Source organism: Oncorhynchus gorbuscha, linkage group LG23 (assembly GCF_021184085.1).
Source record: "Oncorhynchus gorbuscha isolate QuinsamMale2020 ecotype Even-year linkage group LG23, OgorEven_v1.0, whole genome shotgun sequence".
Lineage (NCBI taxonomy): Eukaryota > Metazoa > Chordata > Actinopteri > Salmoniformes > Salmonidae > Oncorhynchus > Oncorhynchus gorbuscha.
The window spans coordinates 60,964,031-60,981,201 of NC_060195.1; the positions used below are offsets into that span (position 1 = coordinate 60,964,031).

At 45.9% G+C, this 17,171-nt stretch overlaps 1 protein-coding gene across 1 annotated transcript; it reads left to right on the forward strand.

Annotated features, from left to right (window-relative positions):
• Positions 1–1,669: 1,669 nt before the first annotated feature.
• LOC124010876 (ubiquitin carboxyl-terminal hydrolase 40-like) lies at positions 1,670–17,166 on the forward strand. The gene is made up of 31 exons (XM_046323619.1): positions 1,670–2,436; positions 2,641–2,708; positions 2,805–2,918; positions 3,079–3,243; positions 3,677–3,823; positions 4,015–4,158; positions 4,302–4,430; positions 4,572–4,676; positions 5,057–5,164; positions 5,307–5,510; positions 5,662–5,797; positions 5,987–6,068; positions 6,184–6,355; positions 6,447–6,531; positions 6,611–6,681; positions 6,790–7,148; positions 7,267–7,426; positions 7,713–7,773; positions 10,420–10,473; positions 11,567–11,742; positions 11,873–11,909; positions 12,149–12,213; positions 13,728–13,802; positions 13,901–14,030; positions 14,111–14,193; positions 14,275–14,393; positions 14,484–14,549; positions 14,683–14,893; positions 14,995–15,090; positions 15,236–15,321; positions 15,468–17,166. The coding sequence occupies exons 1-31, from the start codon at positions 2,244–2,246 to the stop codon at positions 15,589–15,591; spliced, it is 3,825 nt and encodes a 1,274-aa protein (XP_046179575.1). The 5' UTR covers positions 1,670–2,243; the 3' UTR covers positions 15,592–17,166.
• The last annotated feature ends 5 nt before the right edge of the window (positions 17,167–17,171 follow it).

A 17,171-nucleotide genomic window follows, 5' to 3' on the forward strand; every position in this document is an offset into this window, starting at 1 on the left:
CTAGTTGAGAACAAGTTCTCATTTGCAACTGCGACCTGGCCAAGATAAAGCATAGCAGTGTGAACAGACAACACAGAGTTACACATGGAGTAAACAATCAACAAGTCAATAACACAGTAGGAAAAAAAAGAAGACAGGGGAGTCCTATATACAATGTGTGCAAAAATATTGTAAGAAAAAAAAAGAATTATGTAAGAATGTTGTTTCAGAATGATTTTATGAAATATATATTTTAGAGGGTCCCATACTAGGGGAGCAGTGATTAGAAACTGTAGAGTTCCACGGCTTTTGCCCAATCTGTATTTTCTGTAAAAGCTGTTCACCACTTCAACCAACGTCCAGAAACCTTAAAGAGTCAGGATTTTGGCAATTTTTGTATTTATTTAACCTAGCCCTTTATCGACAACTCATGGATACCATTTTTATGTCTCTGCGTGTTGAAAGAAGTTGCTAACTCGCGTTAGCGCAATTACCGGTAGTCTATGGTAACTGCTAGCATGCTAGTAGGTACCATAGACTTCCAGTCATTGCAGTAATGCTAGTTAGCATTGGCTCGCAAAACTACTTCTAACTACTAGATACAGAGTGAAAGAGAGTAATCCGGCTCCAGGTATTTTACTGGTTTGTGACTCACTGACACCGTCCCCGGTTAGAGGGGAATAAAGGTGCCTAAGAGTTAACACACAGGAACTTTAAACACACTGAGGAAGATGAACATGGGGATGAAAAGTGGGAAAGGTAGTGGAATGGTACTAGTTCTGTTGAAGGAAATGAAAGGCAATGAATATACTGTACATACGATAACACAAGAGCATAGTAACAGTAATAAAGGTGTGTATAAATGGCATATAATCCCTGAACATGTTTACAGGTTGCAAGCTATACATGATGCAACAACAACAACTAACTATTAAGAACAATATATACATGTCACACCACTCACTTTGGGAACACACACACACCATCCCACAGGTCCAGAGATATGAGTGAGTCCAGTTGTTGATTGGCAGAGACAGATGTTGCTCTCTGCCGTTGCTTGAGGGAGACTGCAAGTATTGTGTGACCTGCAGTGTCAAGATGATGGGTAGAGGTCCTGCCCCCTAGTAACCTCCCTAGCAACCTATCAAGGCACAGGTCAGAGTTTTAGAGGCAGGTTTATGGTTCCCCCTAGACTCTCAGGCTCTGGTTGTGGTGGATGGGGAGGGGAGTTTGCTCAGGGTTGTGAGGTGCTAACAGTCACCGACAGGGAATTCTTAACACAGAGACAAAACTGCTATCCACGAGTTCATCTGACCCTGGGGAAGTAGGTAAATGGCTTCACTGCTAAAATCCCAAAGTATCCCTTTAAAATGTGTGGCTTGTGTCAGTGCTTTTACACAAAAACTGAACAGGTGGTTAAAAGACCAGCATGTTTGTAGCCACATATGAACCTTCTTTAAGAATACCAGCAGAAAATACATCACATTTCAGTTCAGATGTATGTGTTGTGTGTGTTTGAGACATCCACCGGATGACAGACAAGCCATGTTATAAAAACTACAAGAGGCTTGATGCTCCTGCGAAATCGAAGAGAAGACTTGGTGGACATGTAGTTTATTCAGCCGAGGTGCCAACCTGTGATTTTAAAACGACACTACAACTACCACAATGCCCCACTCTACCCTTTGGTTTTAGGACATTATGGCTGCGCACTGTTCATCAATGGTGTTTTTATTTACGTTTTTTCGTTTTTTCTCTTATTTAAAACAGAGGAATGTAGACAGAGTTTGGCTTCGATTATAACTTTACAAAAAAAGCATTAGGAGATTTCTGGAGTTAATGCTCTATTTGCGTCAGGAACTCTGAAACACGTTTTACTTGATAGCTAACGAGTCAGATAGCCTGGTAGGTCTGTCACCGGTCCGAATTTAGCTGTTGTAAACTCAGTTCACACTAAATTAACTCGTATTGTAAGGGCAATGATTGTATAGCTTGTTAGTTAACCGCTACAATAATTGCTATAACTCGATCACTATACGGGAACACACTAGTTATCTATTCATAGCTATGTTTACCCCTGTAAAGTCGTCTTATTTCAGAGTCAGTCCCACTACTATCAACAGAGAGCTAGGCAAGACCAAGATGAGATAGCAAGAGGAGTTATTGGTTAGCTAGCTACGCGATCGTGAACACAATTAGACATTCAATTAAGTCCCCCGAAGGTGCGTTTCACAGGAAAGAGAGAAACAGACGCAAGCCCAGCCATGTTTGGGAGTCTTTTCGAGGAAGAGGAGGAGGGATTTTCTCTGGCTCCCTCAGGAGGTAGAGTTGTTAAGAGGGAAGGGGAGCCACCTCCACCCCGGGGAAGAGTGAACCTCAGTGGGATTAAAAACCAGGGAGGGACGTGCTACCTCAACTCCCTGCTCCAGACCCTGTTCTTCACCCCGGAGTTCAGAGGTGAGAGGTCAAGTCAGGTCACTTGGTGTTCTGTCTTTGGCTCATACTGTATTTGCAATACTGTGTGTGTGTGTGTGTGTGTGTGTGTGTGTGTGTGTGTGTGTGTGTGTGTGTGTGTGTGTGTGTGTGTGTGTGTGTGTGTGTGTGTGTGTGTGTGTGTGTGTGTGTGTGTGTGTGTGTGTGTGTGCGTGTCTGTCTGTGTAGAGGAGCTGTTCAGTCTGGGTCCAAAGGAATTGGGCTGCCTGGAGGAGAAAGACAAACCAGAGGCCAAGGTAAAGAACCAACCATGGGAGTGTGTGTGTTCCTCACTTGTGCATGTCTTTCTTTGTATCGATGTGTTTGAGTAGTACATTAACTCTGTCCCTCAGGTCAGGGTTATTCCATTGGAGCTCCAGAGGCTGTTTGCTCGTCTACTCTTGGTGGACCAACAGAGTGCCTCTACTACTGATCTCACTGACAGCTTTGGATGGAACAACAGCGAGGTAGTGTGTGTGAACATGAGCATGTGAACGAGTGTGTGTATGAATGGCGGTGTGTGTGACGCAGGGACTAAACTAGAGAATGAGGCTTGCTTTATATAATGCTACATCACTTTCTCCTACAGTATTTTGCTTACCACTCTCTCTCATCTCTCTCCCGTAGGAGAGCAGGCAACATGATGTGCAGGAGTTGAACAGGATTCTGTTCAGTGCCCTAGAGCACTCCCTGGTGGACACCAGCGGTAGTGCGTTCATCCAGCGCCTCTACCATGGCACCACTGTCAACAGCATCCTCTGCAAAGAGTGTGGCAACATCAGCCAGAGACAGGTTTTTATTTATTTAACCATTATTTAACTAGGTAAGTCAGTTAAGAACAAATTATTATTTACTTAAGGCAAAAGGCCTCCTGCGGGAACTGCGGCTGGGATTAAAAATATAGAACAAAACACATCACGACAAGAGAGACAACACAACACGACATAAAGAGAGACCTAAGACGACAACACAGCATGGTAGCAACACATGACAACAACAAGGCAGCAGCACAACATGGCAGCAGCACAACATGGTAGCAGCTCAAAACAGGGTACACACATTAGTGGGCACAGACAAGAAGGTAGAGACAACGATACATCATTCAAAGCAGCCACAACTGTCAGTAAGAGTGTCCATGATTGAGTCTTTGAATGAAGAGATAGAGATACACACATGTACCAGTTTTATCTTTGTGTTGCTTACACCTCTTTCTCTTGGCTCTCAGGAGGACTTCCTGGACCTGACCGTGTGTGTACGTGGCGTGTGTGGCCTGGAGGGGGCGCTCTGGGACATGTTTGTGGAAGAGGAGATGTTTGAAGGCAGTAACCTCTACCGCTGTGGCCAGTGTGACCAACTAGTCACTGCTGCTAAGGTTAGTAGGAGTATTGGCATGGATTTAAAATGTACTTGTTTATTCTAGAATTGGTACTGATTCCAGAACTCTCTCTCCCTTGCGCCCTCTTTCCCTCTCGCTCTCTCTCTCTCTCTCTCTCTCTCTCTCTCTCTCTCTCTCTCTCTCTCTCTCTCTCTCTCTCTCTCTCTCTCCCCCTCCCCCCTCTGTAGTCTGCCAAGCTGAGGAAGCTCCCTCCCTTCCTGACAGTGTCTCTGTTGAGGTTTAACTTTGATTTTGCCAGGTGCGAGCGTTACAAGGAGACTGGTCGCTACACCTTCCCTCTCACCATCAACCTCAAGCCCTTCTGTGAACAGGTACAACCTCCACCCACACTGATCGGCATTGCTTCACTGCCACTTACTCTGTGTGTACTCTACATGACTTAGTTCAAATAATGTCAAACCATTAAAAAAAAAATGTTATGTCGCGTTATAAGGTATGTCACCCTCTCTCCCAGACTGAAGACGAGGACTCGGAGTACTCCTATGAACTCTTCTCTGTCATCATCCATAAGGGAGGCTGTTATGGAGGCCATTACCACGTCTACATCAAAGACATGGACCACCTCGGCTTGTGGGAACCGCCGGTGAGAGAGCGCGGGAGGGAGGTGGAGAGAACAACAATTGCATATCAGACAATCGAGGCTTGGAGTATGTCACTAAATGTGCTAATAGCGAATTGTGTGTTTGTGTGTGTCTTTGTATTTACGCGCTTGCGTTTGTATCAGGAGGAGGATTCCAAACCCAAGGTTCAGAAGAAGAAGGAAGTGAGAGTGTATCCTGAGCCGGAGAAAGACGACCCTCTATCTGTACTCTCCTCCATAATAGCCCAGGTAACGCAAAGCATGCTGGTTTAACCCGATGGAACGAGAGCACCACGGGCCACATCGTCAGTAGGTCCAGTGACTGTGTCTGATCTTAAGGTGGTGTTGTTCCCCTCCTGGCCTGTATGAGGAGAGCAGGAGCGTGCTGCTGGACCAGCTGGGTCAGAGACTGTATCTGATCTTAATGTGGTGTTGTTCCCCTCCTGGCCTGTAGGAGGAGAGCAGGAGTGTGCTGCTGGACCAGCTGGGTCAGAGACTGTATCTGATCTTAATGTGGTGTTGTTCCCCTCCTGGCCTGTAAGGAGGAGAGCAGGAGCGTGCTGCTGGACCAGCTGGGTCAGAGACTGTATCTGATCTTAATGTGGTGTTGTTCCCCTCCTGGCCTGTAGGAGGAGAGCAGGAGCGTGCTGCTGGACCAGCTGGGTCAGAGACTGATGGACAAGATCGGTTCTTCCTGGAGCAAGAAGTACAGGAAACTCCACGGCCCCATAGGCAAGGTAGGACATGACTGATGGGCGTCCCCCAAGAGCTCCACAGCGTCACATGAACGCGTACCTTTCCTTATCTCCTCTACATCGTTCTACATGTTATCCTTCCACTCATCCCCCTCTCCCTCTCGCCTCCTCTCTCCCTCTGCAGTTCCTCCAGAACCACAGTGACGTGTTTGTGTTGGTCAATAACGGCACTCGGGTGGCCCTGAAAGCCAACCCCCCTAGCCCGGTGACCCAGCCCTCCAGCCCAGCCCACACAACCCCTGGCCCTAGCTCTACCCCAGACCCAGTCCACAACAACACTGCCAACGCCCAACCAGAACCAGGACTGGAGGCGGCACCAGAACCACAGGTACACTAGGTAGACCTCTCATGGTTCTGCTTTAATGATGGTGTGTCTGCTATGTTGATGCTGCAATTGGTTAGGTTTAAATCTCTATTCTGTCTCTCTCTGACTCTCCATTCATCCATGCATCTTTCTTCCTCTCTCCATCTCTCCACAGGGCAGCCACTGGTTTGATCTGAATGACTCCACAGTGACGTCGATCCATGAGAGAGACGTAGAGAAAATGTACCAGGGAAAGGAGAGTGCCTACATGCTGTTCTATAGGAAGACACTGCTACGCAGGCCTTCTGGAGGTACGTGGGTGTTTGTGCGTGTGTGGGTGAGAGGTGTAAGACGGAAAGGGAGGGAGAGAGTGAGTGAGCACAAGAAAAGGAGAGCCGCATCCAAACTTGATGCGAGTGGGAGAGGAAGAGAGATGGTGACGGAGAGACGTGAAAACGCACACGGATACAGTCTTTAAAATGAGGTTTTCCCCCTGGCAGCCCTGAGGAATCCTGGGTATAAGGTTCCCCCTCATCTCTTGGAGATGGCTGAAGAGGAGAACAGAAGACTACAACAGAGACGGTACTCACGTGCGCACACACACACGCACACTGTATTTTGTTATGTTTTGCTGATGTTTTTTGACTATCCGTTTTTGTGTGTGTGTGTGTGTGTGTGTGTGTATACTCTGCTATAGGGAGGAGTTTGAGGCCAGCAATAACAGTGTTGAGCTGCGTCTCCACCTAGCGCCGCGCTATAGGTTGGAGAACGGAGCTCTTAAACCAATCAGCGTAGAGCAGAAAGAGGCCACCAACCTCACCTTTGACCTCCGCAGGACCATAGGAGACTTGCGAATGATCATCTACCAGGTGACGTCATCACTCCGACTCATTAACTCACTTCCTTAATGACGCCATGGCACTTTGCAAAAAGCTCAAATCAGTGTGTGTGTGTGTTCAGATGCAGAATCTCTGGGATGGGGATATGGCTCTGACTGTGGCCAAAAGTCTGCCAGCCGGCCTTCACCTCTACAACACTCTCACAGGTGAGACACACACACACACACTTTTGCAACATGTACATTCCGTGAGAGTTCATACTGAACTCTTGTACGTGTGTTTCAGATGATGAGGTGTCTCTCTGCAGTGCAGGCATCTTGACCGGCACTGATCTGTTTGTGTGGAACGGCAGAGAGGTGAGGAGACACTCGAATCAACACGATCCACCGTTGTACACACTGCTACTGGACATCCTAGAACCAAAATGGCTGTCGGGTCATATCATATCCCCTTTATTTCCTCAGGTTTGTGGGGCGACTGTCCAAACAGGAGCCGAGTGGGAACCAATGCTGCTGACCGTGGTTCGCCCCTCTCTGGGAGAAGAAGAGGAGGGGGAGGGAGGAGGAGTGGGAGAGGAAGGAGGCTCGGGGCTGTCGAAGGAGTCAAGGGGGTTCGCTGGGAGGGTGACTCTAGGAGAGGTGAGGGAGGCATTAGGGGAGCCACAGGAGAGCCTCCTGTGTCAGGAGAAGAGGGGAGGTGAGGGAGGGGGGGCCAGCGGGTGGAGGGTGTTCCCTCCTGGAGACATGCAGAGGACCCTGAAGGAGCTGGCCTTGAAGGATGGAGACGCACTGCTGGTGCTGGAGCCACAGACACAGGACAGCAGGTGGGCAGCGTGGTGTGTGTGTGCAAGGCAGTGTGTCAATCTGTGTAAGTGAGTGACAGACATGTGGTGTGGTTGGTGTGTTTGCTATGGCTGTGTGTGTAATGTCTCTCTCCCCCAGTGTGTTCAGTGTTAGTGGTGATATGGTAACCGTGACAACACCATCAGACTGTCGCTGGCTTCAGGTGGAATACCGACCAGAGAGAAGAAGAAGAGGAGGAGGAGAGGGGGAGGAAGATGAGGAGAGGATGAGGGCAAAGGTCCCTGCCTCTGGAAACATGGTGAGCTAGCAAGTGTGTATGTGTGTATAGTATATTAGTGTGTGTTTACTTTTTTGTGCATTTGTGTTTAGTATATTAATGTGTGTGTGTTTAGTATATTAATGTGTGTGTTTAGTATATTAATGTGTGTGTGTTTATTATGTTAATGTGTGTGTGTTTAGTATATTGATGTGTGTGTGTTTAGTATATTAATGTGTGTGTGTTTAGTATATTGATGTGTGTGTGTTTAGTATATTGATGTGTGTGTGTTTAGTATGTTAATGTGTGGGTGTGTGTTCTTTTCTAGCTGCTGTGTGAGGTGAAACAGAGGGCCATAGCAGAGCTGCAGCTACAGGAGCAGCTAGCAGGTCAGATACTGTTATTATTACCACTGTTAATAGCAGCAGCTAGCAGGTCAGATACTGTTATTATTACCACTGCTAATAGCAGCAGCTAGCAGGTCAGATACTGTTATTATTACCACTCCTAATAGCAGCAGCTAGCAGGTCAGATACTGTTATTATTACCACTGCTAATAGCAGCAGCTAGCAGGTCAGATACTGTTATTATTACCACTGTTAATAGCAGCAGCTAGCAGGTCAGATACTGTTATTATTACCACTGTTTAGCAGCATTTACATTTAAGTCATTTAGCAGATAGCAGGTCAGATACTGTTATTATACCAGACTCCTAATAGCAGCAGCTAGCAGGTCAGATACTGTTATTATTACCACTGTTAATAGCAGCAGCTAGCAGGTCAGATACTGTTATTATTACCACTCCTAATAGCAGCAGCTAGCAGGTCAGATACTGTTATTATTACCACTCCTAATAGCAGCAGCTAGCAGGTCAGATACTGTTATTATTACGTTTACATTTACATTTAAGTCATTTAGCAGATGCTCTTATCCAGACTCCTAATAGCAGCAGCTAGCAGGTCAGATACTGTTATTATTACTCCTAATAGCAGCAGCTACATTTACATTTAAGTCATTTAGCAGAGGTGATACTGTTATTATTACCAGACTCCTAATAGCAGCAGCTAGCAGGTCAGATACTGTTATTATTACCACTCCTTAGCAGCAGCTAGCAGGTTACTGTTATTATTACCACTCCTAATAGCAGCAGGTTCAGATACTGTTATTATTACCATTTAGCAGATGCTCTTATCCAGACTCCTAATAGCAGCAGCTAGCAGGTCAGATACTGTTATTATTACACTTAATAGCATTCAGGTACTGTTATTATTACCACTCCTAATAACAGCAGTAGCCGGTCAGATACTGTTATTATTACCACTCCTAATAGCAGCAGCTAGCAGGTCAGATACTGTTATTATTACCACTCCTAATAGCAGCAGCTAGCAGGTCAGATACTGTTATTATTACCACTCCTAATAGCAGCAGCTAGCAGGTCAGATACTGTTATTATTACCACTCCTAATAGCAGCAGCTAGCAGGTCAGATACTGTTATTATTACCACTCCTAATAGCAGCAGCTAGCAGGTCAGATACTGTTATTATTTAATAGCAGCAGCTAGCAGGTCAGATACTGTTATTATTACCACTCCTAATAGCAGCAGCTAGCAGGTCAGATACTGTTATTATTACCACTCCTAATAGCAGCAGCTAGCAGGTCAGGTACTGTTATTATTTACATTTAAGTCATTTAGCAGATGCTCTTATCCAGACTCCTAATAGCAGCAGCTAGCAGGTCAGATACTGTTATTATTACCACTCCTAATAGCAGCAGCTAGCAGGTCAGATACTGTTATTATTACCACTCCTAATAGCAGCAGCTAGCAGGTCAGATACTGTTATTATTACCACTCCTAATAGCAGCAGCTAGCAGGTCAGATACTGTTATTATTACATTTACACTCCAGATGCTCTTATCCAGCAGCAGCTAGCAGGTCAGATACTGTTATTATTACCACTCCTAATAGCAGCAGCTAGCAGGTCAGATACTGTTATTATTACCACTCCTAATAGCAGCAGCTAGCAGGTCAGATACTGTTATTATTACCACTCCTAATAGCAGCAGCTAGCAGGTCAGATACTGTTAGTATTACCACTCCTAATAGCAGCAGCTAGCAGGTCAGATACTGTTATTATTACCACTCCTAATAGCAGCAGCTAGCAGGTCAGATACTGTTATTATTACCACTCCTAATAGCAGCAGCTAGCAGGTCAGATACTGTTATTATTACCACTCCTAATAGCAGCAGGTAGCCGGTCAGATACTGTTATTATTACCACTCCTAATAGCAGCAGCTAGCCGGTCAGATACTGTTATTATTACCACTCCTAATAGCAGCAGCTAGCAGGTCAGATACTGTTATTATTACCACTCCTAATAGCAGCAGGTAGCAGGTCAGGTACTGTTATTATTACCACTCCTAATAACAGCAGGTAGCCGGTCAGATACTGTTATTATTACCACTCCTAATAGCAGCAGCTAGCAGGTCAGGTACTGTTATTATTACCACTCCTAATAGCAGCAGCTAGCAGGTCAGGTACTGTTATTATTACCACTCCTAATAGCAGCAGCTAGCAGGTCAGATACTGTTATTATTACCACTCCTAATAGCAGCAGCTAGCAGGTCAGGTACTGTTATTATTACCACTCCTAATAGCAGCAGCTAGCAGGTCAGGTACTGTTATTATTACCACTCCTAATAGCAGCAGCTAGCAGGTCAGATACTGTTATTATTATTAGCAGCAGCTAGCAGGTCAGGTACTGTTATTATTACCACTCCTAATAGCAGCAGCTAGCAGGTCAGATACTGTTATTATTACCACTCCTAATAGCAGCAGCTAGCAGGTCAGGTACTGTTATTATTACCACTCCTAATAGCAGCAGCTAGCAGGTCAGGTACTGTTATTATTATCACTCCTAATAGCAGCAGCTAGCAGGTCAGGTACTGTTATTATTACCACTCCTAATAGCAGCAGCCAGTATTATTATCATAGATACGTGTTGTCTCTTCACTGGTGTGTGTATCTCTGTCCAGGTGTGGCATGCTGTCTGAGGCAAGTGGACCGTACAGGGAAACTCCTGCCCCCAGGTACTGTAACCCCCAATGACCCTCACACATAGACACATGCATCTCTTACTTCGTCCTAATTGTGTTTATGTATTGATGCAGGGATCGACATACAGGGTTGTCTGCTTGCCCGGGGAGGTTTTGGAAGCCCTCCGGGCCAGTCAATCTTCCACTACAAAGCCCCCCCCCCCCCCAAAACATATTTCATTAATGATAGTTACAGTCCTGGCTATATATATAATTGTTGAAAAAAAAACAGACAAATTCCCAAAGCTGTTAGTTCGTGATGCAGATTATCACACGCATACAGACTAGTTAATCTGTTAGGCAGCAAGAAAGAGCAGCTCGCCACTGGTTGTTCCGTGGAGCAGCACACAGAAGAAGGACAGTAGTAGGGTTGCTGGTAGGGTATGTAGGAAAGATGTTTCAACGTTCAACTGGTAGATATTATAAGGCAATAATGTGTATGTAAAACAGGTATTTACGTTGTTTGGCCCAAGTCGTGGTTAAATCTTTGCAATGCACAGTTTTGTCGTCATGCTCTGTTTGAATGAACGTTTCTCAAGGCTTTCCCGAACCTTCCCAGTTAAATGTTGACTAAACAGACCTTAAACGTGGTCTCCAGGTGTGGTTTAAGCATTGTTGTGGACTTGGAACATCCAATTGTGGTTGTTTTTCTATAAATCATTTTTAAAAAGTGTGATTTTTGATAGTGAGAACTCGGAAACTGGGAAAGCATACTGTAGCTAAAGATTAAACCGATTTAAATAGCCCTCCTACAGTAGCCTGCTGACTGTTCAAAATGGCTAACAATAACACCCCTTTTGAGATTACGCAAAGTTCTATTTTTCCCTCCAATCAATCAATGTAAATGTGATATTGTCAAGTAAAATGTCATTATTTCTGCCATTAGCTTTCAGTTGGCGATAGCCCGGTGTGCCACTGGCAAATTTACCTGAATGTCAAGCCCTGTCGTGTGTGTGTGTGTGTGTGTGTGTGTGTGTGTGTGTGTGTGTGTGTGTGTGTGTGTGTGTGTGTGTGTGTGTGTGTGTGTGTGTGTGTGTGTGTGTGTGTGTGTGTGTGTGTGTGTGTGTGTGTGTGTTGCCTCCCACAGTGTGTGAGGAGCTGAGCGTTCGTGACGCTGGGGTTAGGCTGATGACCTCCCTCTCCCTCTGTCCTGGAACGGCCCCCAAAGACACACAGCTGTTCCTGTACTTCAGTGTGGGGACAGCACCCTCCTCTGGCTTGGAGGGGGAAATCATTGTAGAGCGGTCCAGCACAGTTAAACAGGTGGGGAATGACTGCGTATCGTTTGGTCTGCTGGTCGGTCTATCTGGCTGCCTGCCTGTGTCTGTCTCTCTGTCAGACAGTGTATCTGCTTCTCTGCTAATGAGTGCTTATCCTATCTATTCTATTGTAGTGTCTCAAGAAAATGTTGGAGTCAGCAAGACTTGAAGGTAAAACTACTAGATTATAGAGTGTGTCCCTTCTCCCCTGTGTGTGCATTTGTGTTAATGGTGTAGGGTTAATGGCATAGGGGTAATGGTGTGGGTTAATAGTGTGTGTGTGTGTGTGTGTGTGTGTGTGTGTGTGTGTGTGTGTGTGTGTGTGTGTGTGTGTGTGTGTGTGTGTGTGTGTGTGTGTGTGTGTGTGTGTGTGTGTGTGTGTGTGTGTGTGTGTGTGTGTGTGTGTACAGGGGACGGTTGGCATCTAAGGAGGCTGGACTGGTGTGAGGAGGTGGGAGAGGCTTTGATGGACGAGGTCAGTAACCAGAATTATAAAACTGGTTGTTTGGATGCCGATTGGTTGATACAGGGAGTTATTCACGACAATCCCCCAGGTAATGCCCTTTAACAGTTTTCATTCAAATGATCAATGCTCCTTCAGCGTCCCACAGCCCAGCCAGGCAATTAATAAATTCCCCTGGAAAGAAATGTCTCGACAGTATTTCCCCATGCTTCCATCCTAGCATTTGGTTTGCAACAGTTGAGGTTTGTCTAAACCTTGCTGCCTGCCGCGCTGACCTGTGCAACAATGTTGCAGGTTTTTTTTGCGATCTCCACCATGCCATAGAGAATGATCGTGTCCAGAGGAGACTCATTATAATGGATATATCCAAAGAAATGGCAATAGAAATAAAGGTAAAACAAATGAGGTTCAGCTGCTTGTCGTGATTTAATTGACTAGTTGGCAAAGGAGAGGTAGCCAACTTGCAGAGCAAAAAGTGTTTTGCTGAGAACGGACGACCAGCCAGCTTGGCTGACAACCATGCCAATAGAATAGACGACCAGCCAGCTTGGCTGACAACCATGCCAATAGAATAGACGACCAGCCCGCTTGGCTGACAACCATGCCAATAGAATAGACGACAAGCCCGCTTGGCTGACAACCATGCCAATAGAATAGACGACCAGCCCGCTTGGCTGACAACCATGCCAATAGAATAGACGACCAGCCCGCTTGGCTGACAACCATGCCAATAGAATAGACGACCAGCCCGCTTGGCTGACAACAATGCCAATAGAATAATATATAATAATAATAAATAATAATATATGCCATTTAGCAGACGCTTTTATCCAAAGCGACTTACAGTCATGTGTGCATACATTCTACGTATGGGTGGTCCCGGGAAATGAACCCACTACCCTGGCGTTACAAGCGCCATGCTCTACCAACTGAGCTACAGAAGGCGACCAGCCCGCTTGGCTGACAACCATGCCAATAGAATAGACGACCAGCCCGCTTGGCTGACAACCATGCCAATAGAATAGACGACCAGCCCGCTTGGCTGACAACCATGCCAATAGAATAGACGACCAGCCCGCTTGGCTGACAACCATGCCAATAGAATAGACGACCAGCCCGCTTGGCTGACAACCATGCCAATAGAATAGACGACCAGCCCGCTTGGCTAGCAACTTCAGAATCTCAGAACTAACAACTGGCTTTTTCTCTGACTATATTGTCTGGTGGAAGGATGAAATAAAACAAATGAAAACAGGTTGTTAATCTTTTTTTATATGTTGGCAATTGTTTTGTTGAAGCAATAAGGGCCCTCGAACCCGGAGATTATCGTGATCAACACACTCCTAAGGGATGTTCCCTCGTACCTCTTCTTAGCGTCGGGCTTAAGAACAGACCATAGTCAGGTGTTATTGTCACGATAATCCCATGGTCCTAATAAATGATTGCTTCAGCGAAATCAGGAAGTGGGATACATTTTCCGCTCTCTTTTTCACTAACTGCCACAATCTCTCTCGTTTCTTCTCCAGGAGGCGTCTCTCTCAGAGCTGAAGATGAGTCACGGAGACTCTCTGGTGATTACTGAGGGACGACTTCCTCCCAAGGTACACTCAACTTCCTGTCCACTTCCTGTTCTCTTTCAACCCCATTCGCTCTCTACAGACACGTATTCCCTCTCTCACCACCCCCCTCTCTCTCTCAGGGTTTTCTGAAGTTGTCAGTCTGGCTGTATGTGGAGCCGAGAGCCGATTCCGTGGTCTCCATGGAAACAGAGGTCAACGGCACAGCGGAGGGGTCCACGGAGGGTCAGAGGTTGGAGGTCATGATTGCAGGTGAGACACACACACACAGTATGAAAATAGGTAGGAAGGTATGAAACTATGTCCACTGGTTAAAATGTGTGTGTGTTTAGTGGGCAGGGCCATGGTGGAGCTGAGGACTGTGGGACAGGTGGAGATCTCAGAGGAGGCTACACTGGAAGAGCTGAAGACTCAGGTAGTGTGTGTGTGTTGATACTGCTCCTTCTAGCGTGTGTATGTCCATGCTGTGTGTGTGTGTTAATACTCTTAGTGTTAGGTGCTGACCCTGCCGGCGCTGCAGTATGTGTGTGTGCCCACTCCTGCGTTTCTGCGTGTGTGGCAGCTGGAGGGACAGAGACTGACACGTATCCTCAGAGGACAACAACACACACTCAGGTACACGCACACACACACACTCCTCCCTCTCACTTCTGTCCATCTCCTCTCATCCCTTTCCTTTTCTCAACAACAAGTATCTGTTCACAGGAAGTTAAAGTTGTGCAGTGGGGTGGAGTTTTGTGTGCAGCAGCTACTGAGAGAAGAGGATCTTGGGTAAGCCTGGGGTTATTCTACTCTCATTGGTCAGTTAAGCAGATATCGGAAACGTGATTTCTGGATCTGTTGCTATCCCTCGCTCTTCTCTTCCTCTCCCACCATCTTATTGCCCCATTCCCCGCTCCCCCAGTCCTAAGGAGGTGTTGCTGCGTGTCCAGATGGGGGTGCCAGGGGAGCGGGGTTACTACCCTCCAGAGGACCTGGTCTGGGATGCTTCTCGAGACCCTTCCCCCAGATCACTACGCTCTGCCCTGGCCTCAACATACGGCCTCTCTCCTGACTCCCTGCTACTGGCCAAGCACCAGCCACACACACACACCTGGGAGACTTTCTCCAACTGGGTAAGAGATGTGGAAGGAGGGAGGGAGCCTGATGTTTTGTCACTCTCCTATGGTTTATTTTATGACTCTTCCTGGCGCTTGTTGATGATGCGTGCACACAGAGCCAGCAGGTGTCCAAACGGAAGAAGAAGAAAAAGGCGGAGTCTCTGCTTGGAGCGCCTTTCCACCTTAAAGACGGTGACATCATCGGTGTCAAGGTAACAAACGCAGCTCTGTTGTTCATCGTATTGGTTGCGTTCCAGCCTGCTCTGCTTTAATTGGACAGAACTTGCTTATTGAATGTGACATGGATTCTGATTGGATAGTACTTTGACAGTAACATGGTGTTTTCTGATTGGACAGAACCTGTTGATTGACAATAACCGGGACTTTAGCACCCAACAGGATGAGCAGAGGTTGAGGGAAGAGAAGGAGCAACGCAGGAAAGGGTGGGGCTTCTTAAAATATCCAATGAGACTCCGGTCACAGTGTTGACACTGCTTTTCGTGCATGACATTAGCTTTACAAGAAAGTGTATTTATATAAGTAAATGTCTACAGTTTAAGTTGATACTATTTCCTCTTTACTCCTGCAGAGGGCAGGGTGCGGGGGCTGAAGTTGAGACCAACCAAGGGGTGGGACCAGAGAATAAGATGGGGCCAATCAAGGCCAGGAAGCCAGAGGTGGCCCTGTCAATCAACGTGGGGGTGTTCAGATAGCCTCGCCTTACACACACACAAACAAACACATACATTACACATGCGTGCACACACAGACTTTCTCACCGTGGCATCGCTCAACATAATGAACAATCTTCTGGACATCTGTTTGTGTGCCAAACATTTTTTATAATGTGTTCACACAGCTTGACCCCTCCATATATCTGCTATCTACTGCTAGTGTAGGTCTGGTGGTGGGATGACTTACTGGTTCACTATACAGACCTCTGTCGACTCAGTGTCACAAGCTGCAGTCTCTGACTCTCCTTCCATCTCTCTGTCACTACACCTGGATCCCTTCTCCCCTCTACCTGAGATCCAATAGGAACCAGTATTTCTACCTGAGATCCAATAGGAACCAGTATTTCTACATGAGATCCAATAGGAACCAGTATTTCTACCTGAGATCCAATAGGAACCAGTATTTCTACCTAAGATCCAATAGGAACCAGTATTTCTACCTGAGATCCAATAGGAACCAGTATTTCTACCTGAGATCCAATAGGAACCAGTATTTCTACCTAAGATCCAATAGGAACCAGTATTTCTACCTGAGATCCAATAGGAACCAGTATTTCTACCTGAGATCCAATAGGAACCAGTATTTCTACCTGAGATCCAATAGGAACCAGTATTTCTACCTGAGATCCAATAGAAACCAGTATTTCTACCTGAGATCCAATAGGAACCAGTATTTCTACATGAGATCCAATAGGAACAAGTATTTCTACATCAGATCCAATAGGAACCAGTATTTCTACATGAGATCCAATAGGAACCAGTATTTCTACATGAGATCCAATAGGAACCAGTATTTCCATGAGATCCAATAGGAACCAGTATTTCCACTCATAGTACTGGGTGTATTACATATATATTGGTATGTATTTACAGTATCTGCTGACTAGTTTGCAATGGTACACACCACAGAGATATAGATATGTACCAGTAGATTATAGATAATATATACACCTATATTTCTAATAAGAGTTAGTGGGTTTATATCCATGCCTTAACATGGACGAGCCACAATTCAACTCAGTCCAGAATAGTTACCCCTTACCTCATTTCTCTACCTCTCTGTTGCGCTCTCTCTCTCTCTCTCTCTCTCTCTCTACCTTTCTTTCCCTCCTAACTTCATCTTCGCTTTGTGGTCTCACCCTCTCGCCATTTTCCTTACATGGGAAAGAGTCCAATTCTTTTCTCTGTATCCCATCATGCCTCTGCGCCAGAGTTGATCACGTTAACCATGCTATCATTGTGTTTGTTTCATGTGCATGCAGTGGGGGGTGTGGGCGAACTTCAGGGAGTTAAAATAATTCATGGATCATTTGACTAATACGTCATCCATAACTTTTACCAGGTGACGGTTGGACAATGAATGCGAGCGACTTTGTTTGTGGATTATGAGATTATCTGATTTCCTAACTAATCTGATGTTTTTATTTTTGCATTTGCTGGAAGTATAACTGAAATGTAGTGTTGAGTACTGTATGACTTCTGGGTCAGTGCCAAGATGCAAGGACAGATGGCGAGTTTTGGATTAAGTACAGAATAAAACGGATCAAGAAAGAATGCTT